General features: G+C 45.9%; 1 protein-coding gene across 1 annotated transcript in view; it reads right to left on the bottom strand.

The window, feature by feature from the left end:
* The window catches only part of LOC103601043 (calsyntenin-2-like), a gene marked incomplete at its 5' end in the record, with an annotated part of 19939 nt that extends 12055 nt beyond the window's left edge, over positions 1 to 7884 (bottom strand). The window contains 2 exons of the mRNA XM_008585419.1: positions 7069 to 7277; positions 7689 to 7884. Of these exons, the coding sequence (XP_008583641.1) occupies positions 7069 to 7277; positions 7689 to 7884 (405 nt within the window). The remainder of the gene's footprint in view (positions 1 to 7068; positions 7278 to 7688) is intronic.
* Between the last annotated feature and the right edge of the window lie 1942 nt (positions 7885 to 9826).

The following is a 9826-nucleotide window of genomic DNA, read 5'->3' as shown; positions in this document are numbered from 1 at the left end:
TTGTGGCAGGGGGTTTCACAGTCCACAGGTTTGACACTATTGCCTGACTAAGATTTTGTTGGGTTTGCCAATTTGGTATGGCTATCTCAGTGATTACTCAGTTGGACACTAGTGTCAGGCAAGTCCAAAATTGACTACTGGGAAGATGGCGGGGCGTTCACGCCGCTCCCTCTGGTGAGTCTCAGCTCCTGCATTGTGCTCCCACGTTGCGCTCCCACGTTGCACTCCCACATTGAGTTCCTGCAGCAGCCTCTGTAGCCAGAGCCGCCCCAGCCACCTCTCGCTGCCCCTGGCGCTCTTGGCTCCTGTTCGCGCCACAGTCTGCTCAGTCTCTCTTTGGCTCGCGATTCCAGTGGTGCCTGGGGCCGGGGAGACGACAGCCCCCTCCTCGGCAGATACTGCTGTTGCTGGACCCCGAGTCCAGGTGGCGGGGCTGTGCAGCCTGGCCCGGCACTGAGGGCAGCAGCTGTGGGGCCAGGCGCCGAGTGGCGGCCACTCCAAGTGGCTTCTTCCTGGGGAGGATTTTGTAAATTTCACAAAATGGCACGCACTCCAAACCTCAGTGCACGTATTATGAGAGTCCCCTTCAAGGTCTCAGCAATCCTTCAGAGCAATCCACCTGGGTAGTAACAGCTACCCCCGGCACAAGCAAGGACACCAGAGATTCTGACTCACCATCAGGCTTTCTGAGTTCCTCAGTTTTGTAGGCTGGGAAGTCCAAGGTCGTGGGACACATCTAGTGAGGTCCTGGTGATGGGGACTTTCTACAGAGTCTTCAAGAGTGGTTAGGAAACATCATCTCATAGAGCAGCATTAGGTACAGCTACAATTCTATTTCTATGATTTTCAGAGGCTAGGAAGTCCAAAGTTCAGGGAACATATCTGATGAAGGCTTTCTTTGGTGGCGACTTCAATGATCGCATTGTGAAAATGGCAGAGTGGAGAGAGCAGAGAGCTATTTCTTTCTTCCTCTCTTGCTGTCTTCATTTATGATTTTATGATTTTCTGAAGTAGTATATGTTTAATCCATTTTCTTTATCTTTGTTTATCTACTATGGGTTTGTGTTTGGTGGTTACCATGAGGCTTACATAAAACATCTTATACCAGTCTATTTTAAGATGATAACAACTTAACTTTAATCATACATAAAAGCTCTGCACTTTTACTAACCCTACCACTATACACTTTTGATGTCACAGTTTACATGTTTTTGTATTGTGTATCCATAACAAGTAATTTTAGCTATAGTCATTTTTAATACATTTGTCTTTTGACCTAATGTTATTTACATACTACCATTACAGTATTAGAATATTCTAAATGTGACTATATAATTACCATTACCAGTAAGTTTTATACTTTCATATGTTTTTATATTACTAATTAGTGTCCTTTTGTTTCAGCTTGAATAATTCTCTTTGGCATTTCCTGTAAGGCAAGCTTTGTGGTGATAAACACCCTGAGTTTTTGTTTATCTGGGAAAATCTTTATCTCTTCCTCATTTCTAAAGGACAGGCTTGCCAGGTAAAGTATTCTTTCTTGGTTGGTAATTTTTTTTTTTTTTATTTAGCACTTCTGACATATCATCCCATACTCTCCTGAACTGCAAGGTTTCTACTAAGAAATACCCTATTAGCTTTATTGAGATTTCCTTGTATGTGACATGCATATTTTTTCTTGCTGCTTTCCAAATTATCTGTTTGTTTTTGATTTTTTGACAGTTTTATTATATAAGCATACCTCAGATATATTGCAGGTTTAGTTCCAGATCACTACAATAAAGTGAGTATTGCAATAAAGTGAGTCATACAATTTTTTTGGTTTCCTGGTGCATGTAAAAGTTATGTTTTCACTATGTTACAGTCTATTAAGTGTGCAATAGCATTATATCTAAAAAAGTGTATATTACATACCTTCATTAAAAATACTTTATGCTGAAAAATGCTAACGATCATCTGAGCCTTCAGCAAATCATAATCTTTTTGATATTGGAGAGTCTTGACTTGCTGTTGATGGTTGCTAACTGATCAGGGTGGTGGTTACTGAAGACTGGGTTGGCTGTGGCAATTTTCAAAAATAAGACAACAAGAGAATTGGCACATTGATTTACTCTTTTTTGCACAAAAGATTTCTTTGCAGTATGTGATGCTCTTTGATAGCATTTTACCCGCAGTAGAATTTCTTTGAAAATTGGATTCAATCCTCTCAACTCCTGCTTCTTCTTTATCAACTAAGTTTATGTAATATTCTAAATCCTTTGTTGTCATTTCAACAATGTTCACAGCATCTTCACCAGGAGTAGATTCCACCCCAAGAAACCACTTTCTTTGCTCATCCATAAAAAGCTACTCCTCATTTGTTGAAGGTTTATTGTAAGATTGGAGCAATTCAGTCACATCTTCAGGATGCACTTCTAAATTATAGTTCTTTTGCTGTTTCTACCACATCTGTGATTACTTCCTCTGCTGAAATCTTGAACCTCTCAAAGTCATCTATGAGGTTTGGAATCAACTTCTTCCAAACTTCTGTTAATGTTGATATTTTCACCTCCTCCTATGGATCATGAATGTTCTTAATGGCATCTAGAATGGTAAATCCTTTCTAGAAGGTTTTCAATTTATTTTGCCAAGATTCATCAGAGGAATCACTATGATCTATGGTGGCTATAGCATTACAAAATATATTTCTTAAATAATAAGACTTGAAAGTTGAAATTACTCCTTGATCCATGGGCTGCAGAATAGGTGTTTTGTTAACAGGCATGAATACAACATTAATCTCCTTGTATGTCTCCATCAGAGTTCTTAGGTGACTGGATGCATTGCCAATGAGCAGTAATATTTTTAAAGGAATCTTATTTCTGAGCAGTAGGTCTCAACAGTGGGCTTAAAATGTTCAGTAAACAATGCTGTAAACAGATGTACTGTCATCCAGGCTTTGTTGTACTATTTATAGAGCACAGGCAAAGTAGATTTAGCACAGTTTTTATAGGCCCTAGGATTTTCAGAATGGTAAATGATTATTGGCTTTTTAAAGTCAGAAGCAGCATTAACTCCTAACAAGATAGTTAGTTTGCCCTTTGAAGCTTTGAAGCCAGGCAATGACTTCTCCTCTCTAGCTATGATGGGGGTTGGCAGCTCTATGCCCATGCACAGCTGTAGGGACCAGAACTGGTATATGCATGTGCATAGCTGCAGGGGCCAGTGGTGAGGAATGGTGACAGGAGTCAGGTTTGGCTACTTGCATGTGTGCAATTGCAGGGGACAGGACTGGTGTCAAGCATGCCCAAGGCTGCAGGAGCCAGCTGTGGGCATGGATTGGCTGTGAGACCTGGCAACGGGTGTTGGGACCAGTTGCTTACATGCTCATAGCTAAGTGGTTAGCCACAGATGTACACGAAGTGGGGAGGCCCAGGTTTGCAGCAGGAGCGCAGGTCATTTATGAGCATATGCACAGTGGCTACATTGGGGCCCTGGGTTTGGGTGCCCACAGCAGCAGCAGCTGGGGCAGCTCTGCAGAGGGGGTAGTTACTCAAGCACCTGGAAATTGTGGAAGTAAAATCTGTGGGTTCCTCAATGGAGAAATCTGTGGACATTCTCCAAAGCTGTGCTGGTTGTTGGTTTCCTTAGTGACAAAAGTGGCTGGGGTCCTGTGCAGAGCAGGCCAGTGGATTGTGGTGGCTCCCACCACGTGGCCGATACTGATGACCCCTACCCTTTTTTGTTCTCAGCCATCTCCAGACATCTCTGCTATGCTGATCCTCCCAGCAATCTGGATTGGGTGACACTGAAATGGGTACTTTGGGTAGTGCCCTGAAAGGCAGAGAAAGCTGCTTGTTTACCCTGCTCTTTTTCTCTGTGAGGGGAACTCATGAGCCAGAGAGTTCCCTCCCGTGCTGGGCAGTGCCAGCCTGGGCAAAATGAAACTGTTCTTCCTATCCTTTTTGTGCTGTCACTATCACTTTTTTCTTCCACTGTTTCTGTAGCATCTTAACTGACCTGAGCTCTCCTAGAGCTATTTTCGTTCATGGATAGGTGTCCAATTGTCATTCTTTGTGGGGCAAATGAAGCTGGGACCTCCTGCTTTGCCATCTTGCTGAGATCACCCCACACTTTGTGTTTGTGGACTTAAATACCATCACCATGCATCCCTGTCAATTATCATTGAGGAAGAGCCATCTGATAGAAAAGCCTTGGGGCCAACACTCAGAGGACTTGGGTTTCAGTCCCCACTTGGCCACCAGTGTGACATTGTTGTTAGGCAGCTAGTTATGCTTTAGGATTCAGTTTGTCCATTTGTTTAATGGAAATGAGGATTCAGACTGACTATCTCAGAGAACTGGCCAAGTGACTGCAGATGTGGGCCTGTAATCCACCCAAAATGGATCCAGAACTTCCAAGAAGCAGGTTATGTCACCAGCTCACAGTCACCTGCTCATAATTTCAGCCTGGAAGTGCATAGGAAGAGAGCAGACCTCATGTCCTAATCACATGGGTAATTGTCTAACAATCATGGCACCATTAATCAAGTACTCCCTGTATGCCAGGAACCCACAAATACTATCCCCATGCACTGACTCTCCTTGAGGCCTCACACCCCACAAGGTAGGGACTGTTAGCACCATGATTTCACAGGAGAGAAATTCAGGAGAAGGTGAGGGCCTCCACCTGGAAGAGGTTGAGTGTCTAGTTAGGAAGGTCTGGCTGCCCCACGTAGTGTCTCCTCTGCTCCCTGCTGCCCTGCCTCCCTTCCCTCCCCTGGAAGCAAAGAGCCTGGCAGGTTGGAGGGGTCAGGAGCTGCCTACCTGAAGACATGGGGTGACGGAGGGAGGTCTGGGGGAAACCTGGGCCTCAATGAGTGGGACCTCTACTCAGCAGTACTTTCCCTGATGTGCATGCAAAGAACTTCCTCAAGGAGCCAGTGAAGTCACCGGGAGAAGTGATGGATAAGGGCCATTGGGAAGCTCATTTGAAGGGAAGCTGCATCTGTATCTGCCCCTAGGTCCTTCCTTCATTACTTGGAGAATCGCTTTTGTAAACCTCTCCGTTGAGGGCCCACACTCCCCAGGAGCACACGCTCTCCTCTCCCTCTGTGTTGTAAACCAAAGCCAGAGGCACAGGCCTGGCAAAGCCCATTACTCACTTTTAATGAGACAGCCAGGGAAATAAATTGGCATATGTTAGCGAAATGGTTCATCAAGGTAAGTAATTATCTTCATGACTGGGGCAGTTTACCCTCCGATGAAAGAATTTGCATCTCATCTCTCACTGGGCTGCGGCTCTCCAGAACTAGGGCAGGAGGTCAAGCAGAGCTTGACCACTGATCACAGATCCCTCCACTCGTCTAGTCTTGTTATTTACCACACACTTGTCACCCCCCAAATTCCAAAGCTTTCCTAGGGATAGACTACACAACTGATGATAGGGGAACAGAAACCCAGAGGAGAAAAATGCAAAGCAGTTGTTTTGTATTTTATGAAGTGGTGTGTGTGTGTGTGTGTGTGTGTGTGTGTGTGGTGGGGACAGGCTAGCCATTCTACAGGGCATATGGGCAATGCTGTCAGGGAGTGGTTCTGACAGGCTCTGCTAATTGAAATTACCTTCTTCTTAGTCCTGAACCAAACTTAATTAAAGTCCAGTATTTCCTCCTTTACTTTCTTTGCACTGGTCTTGTGTCCTGAACAACTAGCATCTGGTGATGTAATTGTCCAGATGTGTAATTGTCATTTCCACGTGTTTTGGCATTTTATAGGGAAATTACCTCATTACTATTTTTCTGTTTTATCAAGGTTAGTTCTGTCTTCTGAGGCAGACCATAAGCAACTTGAGGTCAGGGATGAGGGTGTCTCCTTGGCTTCTGTCCCCTGTGGAATCTGTTGCAGGTCTCAGGATGCAGAAAACTGTATCACAGAGTAAGTTTCTCCCTGGTCTCAACATCAAGAAGCACTGGGCTTCTCCTGAGGGCTTGCAGGCAGGTGACAGATGTTATTTCCCTCTAGACACTGGCCACCAGGAAGCTCAGAGATGATTTGCTGTCTAACCCTGTTTCATGGCATGCTTTGTGCACCAACTTCACCCTTGATGCCACCTGATTTTTATTTATTTTTTCACTAAAAGGTAAATAGGCCCATGCCTGTTTTGAGTTCTACTCTATCTCCATGCCAAGTGTCCAGCATCATACCTGGCACTCAATAAATAATTACACAGTAGATCAACTTCTGGTTTTGCAACTTTTGCAGCTTTGTCTGGTACTTAAATCTTATTTGAAACAAAGTGTGGAGAGTATACAGACACCCACACACTCACAGTAATAATTAAAATATATACTTTGCAAGTAACTGTCATTTGATTATCATCGAGTATTGAAAATTACAGCCATAGTGGGCTGAGTTGATTGGGTCTTGGGCTATGGTGTTTACTCCACGGTGGGTTTTTTATTCATGGTGATGGGGAAATACCCAGTGGCTTTATAGCACAGTGTCCAGTCCAGTTCAGTCTGGGATTGAGGTACGGTGGAAGGGTTCTTTCATTCTTTATTCTCACAAGGATTGAAATTCTCAAAAGTGATATTGGCAAGAACTTTACAGATTACTGATGCTTCTATGTTTTGGAAAGTGTTTCATAATCCCTATCTTCTCTGTTAGTGTCTCTTAGTCTGGGAGAAGGAAGCAGGTTTCTGTGTGTGGGGGGTAATATTACAACTCATAAACAGGAAAGGGACCCAGATATGGCCAAGCTGATGGCATGGCTCACATCTGGATGACAATTGGAAAACACTACTGGAAAACCAACCCTCGTCCATATCCAGATGTACGTACTGCATTGTGAGTTGTGCAGACTGTATTCAGTGTGCAGGTTTCCGAGGCTTCCTGGGGCAGTGCCAGACCTGGCAGTCTGCTGACCATGGAAGGCCATTCCCTCGAGTGCAGGCCTGAGTTCTGGGTTATGGAGTGGCAAGGGTGGCAAGGGAAGCGTCACCTGCCAGCTACACTCAGAACCTCATGTGCCCTTCAGAGTGGGATGGCAGATTTGTTTCCGACTCCATTGGGGTCCTCTCAGGGCACTTACCATTTCTGTCGATGGCAAAAGGCACATCTGTTGTGACAATTTCGTAGTTGCAGATCTGGCTATACTGGGGGGAGCAGTCCTCGTCGACGGCCTCCACCTGCAGGATGCTGTCGTAGATCTGGCCCTCCGTCACCACAGCCTTATAGGCTGGCTCTTTGAAGGCAGGAGCAAACTCATTGATGTCCTTCACCTGGATGTGGACCACAGCCCTGGGACCACACACAGGAAGGAAGAGTTAGAGGTAGAGAAAGAATCACACCATCCCCCCACACCTCCCAGGGCACTGACTGTGGTCCCAAGGTCCCAAGGCAGAAGTCCTGACCAGGTCTATGTGTATGGACCAGCTTAGGAAAGGCTGCCCAGAAGAGGTGACACCTGAGCTCAGTCCTGAAAGTTAAACAGGAGTATCTTCAAGTGAAGAAGAGAGGGGAGAGCATTCTGGGTCTAGAAAGTGCCTGTGCAAATGCCTGCAGGGGCTGGGAGACCGGGCAAGGAGTTGAGCAGGGCTGCAGCACTGTGGTGTGACAAGTGGGTAAATATATCTGAAGAGCAGTGTGTGGACAGAGATAGGAGGACAAGGGCTGGAGGGGACAGCCAGCAAGCTCTGTCAGGCCACTCACTTGTGTGACTTCTTCCAGGCTGTCTCCCGGGGCCCAGCGCCGCAGTCATAGGCCTGGATGATGAATGTGTACTCCTTCTGCAGCTCACAGTCGATGGGGCTCTTGGCCCGGAGCCGGCCCTCCCCGGATGTCTTGTTGAGCACCACGGCCTCAAAGGGTAGCTCCTGGCCATGGATCTTGAACGCACAGATTTCCCCTGTAGACGGATGGAAGACAGTGAGTGGGAGCCCTGAGAATTGTCAGACTGCAGACAGTGCTTCTGCCGGGCCAGATTTGCAAACCCAAACCCTCCATGCAATTTCCTCCATGCACATAGACTTGTCAGACTAGAGGAGGCCTCCAGAGATCCAGCCCAACATGTTCCTTTCCACTGGGTGGTAAAATTGAAATGTTTTATGCATGAAAATGTCACCCATCAAGTGTATCCTGGTGAAAAAAAGGTGGGATTCTTGTGCCAGGGAACTGCCTAATTTTCCCAGATTTCCAGTTTTCCCAGCAGGTCCACTTGCTCTCTGCTTAGTCTGGGACTAAGGACCTTTCCCACAGTAAAAAGACAAATGACTGCAGAAGAAAGGAGTAAAAGGCCAAAGCTTTTCACAATCTTTTGTCCCATGACAACATCCTCACTACGTGAAGGTGTGGTTCACGAACCAGCAGCATCAGCATCAGCTGGGAGCTTGTTAGAAATGCAGACTCCCAGGCCCCAGCCTGATATCCTGGCCAGAATATGCAGTGACAACATCCTCACTACTTGAAGGTGTGGTTCACGAACCAGCAGCATCAGCATCATTTGGGAGCTTGTTAGAAATGCAGACTCCCAGGCCCCAGCCTGATATCCTGGCCAGAATATGCATTTTAACAGGATCCGCAGGTGATTTGTTTGCTCACTAAATTATGAGTAGCACTGCTCTTCTTCTTTTGCTCTTGGTCTAAACACCCCACATTGCTGCAGCCAAATTCCCTCCATCTCCCCCACCCTAGTATGTCTCTCCACCCCCCACTTCCTAGTGGGGACAGAGGAACTACTCAGAGTTGCAATTTTCTCTTTTGAAACAGTGGGGGTGAGTCTGTGTGAGCTCCAGAGTCCCTGTGGAGCCTGAAAAGCTAACTTCTTAAGGAGCTGAAAATATTGTGAAATTAATGCATTTCTCCCCTTCAGCTGGGTTAAATTTATTATCACTATTTCTCTGCATTAAAATTATAAGGCCATGAAAATATCTTTTTTTCTCAGTCAATGGATATTTCTTTCTTGAACCCTGACTGCAAGCAAGACCTGTAGTCTTGAGAAGTGCTGAAAATTTGAGGCATACCCTCTTCCTGTGTTCAGAGAGTTTACAGACTTGTTGGGGAGACGATGTGTAGATATCCAGAGAGACTACTCAGAGTGCAAAGGAATATGTGTATGCCATGTGACATGGGCAGGAAAGAGTTCTGCTATAACCTGCTGGGGAGTAAAATAGAGGCTTAGAGCCCAGAGGCCTGAATTCACATTCCAGGTTTGCCACTTACTAAGTGATTAGCTTAAATCAAATCATGTTGCCTGTCTAGGTCTTAGCTGTGTCATCTGCAAGGTGGTCTAGGAGATGGTGGTGGTGGGTAGGGCATCTTCCCTGAGATGCTCCAGTCCTGATCTGACATTACTCCAGCTGCACTGTCCTGACCAGGGAAAGGCAAGCAAGGCACCCAGGATGCACAACTTAAGGAGGCCTCACTCGTGGGGTGACCCAGACACTTGCTTGCCTCACCCTAGTCCAGGCCCTGCCCTGTTCATAAGAGCGGACACTGTGAGGACAGGGGATAACATGTGGGCCTGTCTGCTCTGGGCCAGACACCAAGCTGTGTGTACCTTTACCCAGGTAATCTCATTTGACCTTCATAACAAACCTGCAAGGCAGATGTTTTATACCAATTTATACAAATTTAAATAAAGAAGAAGGGTCAGAAAGCTAATTACTTGCTCAAGGTCACAGAGCCAAAGTTGGGTATTAAGTGCAGGTGCGGCTGACTCCTGGCTATCAGTGCTTTCCACTCCACCACAGCATCTCCAAACAGCCTCGTCCCTTCTAAGGGGTTCCCTTGGGGGTTGCTCCCAGGAACATTCTGTATTCCAATTCAAGTCTCACTCAAGAGAGAAACCC

Source organism: Galeopterus variegatus, unplaced genomic scaffold (genome assembly GCF_000696425.1).
Source record: "Galeopterus variegatus unplaced genomic scaffold, G_variegatus-3.0.2 Scaffold3565, whole genome shotgun sequence".
Taxonomy (NCBI): Eukaryota; Metazoa; Chordata; class Mammalia; order Dermoptera; family Cynocephalidae; genus Galeopterus; species Galeopterus variegatus.
Note: the sequence above shows the minus strand (reverse complement) of the source record. Positions and strands in the feature narration are given on the sequence as shown.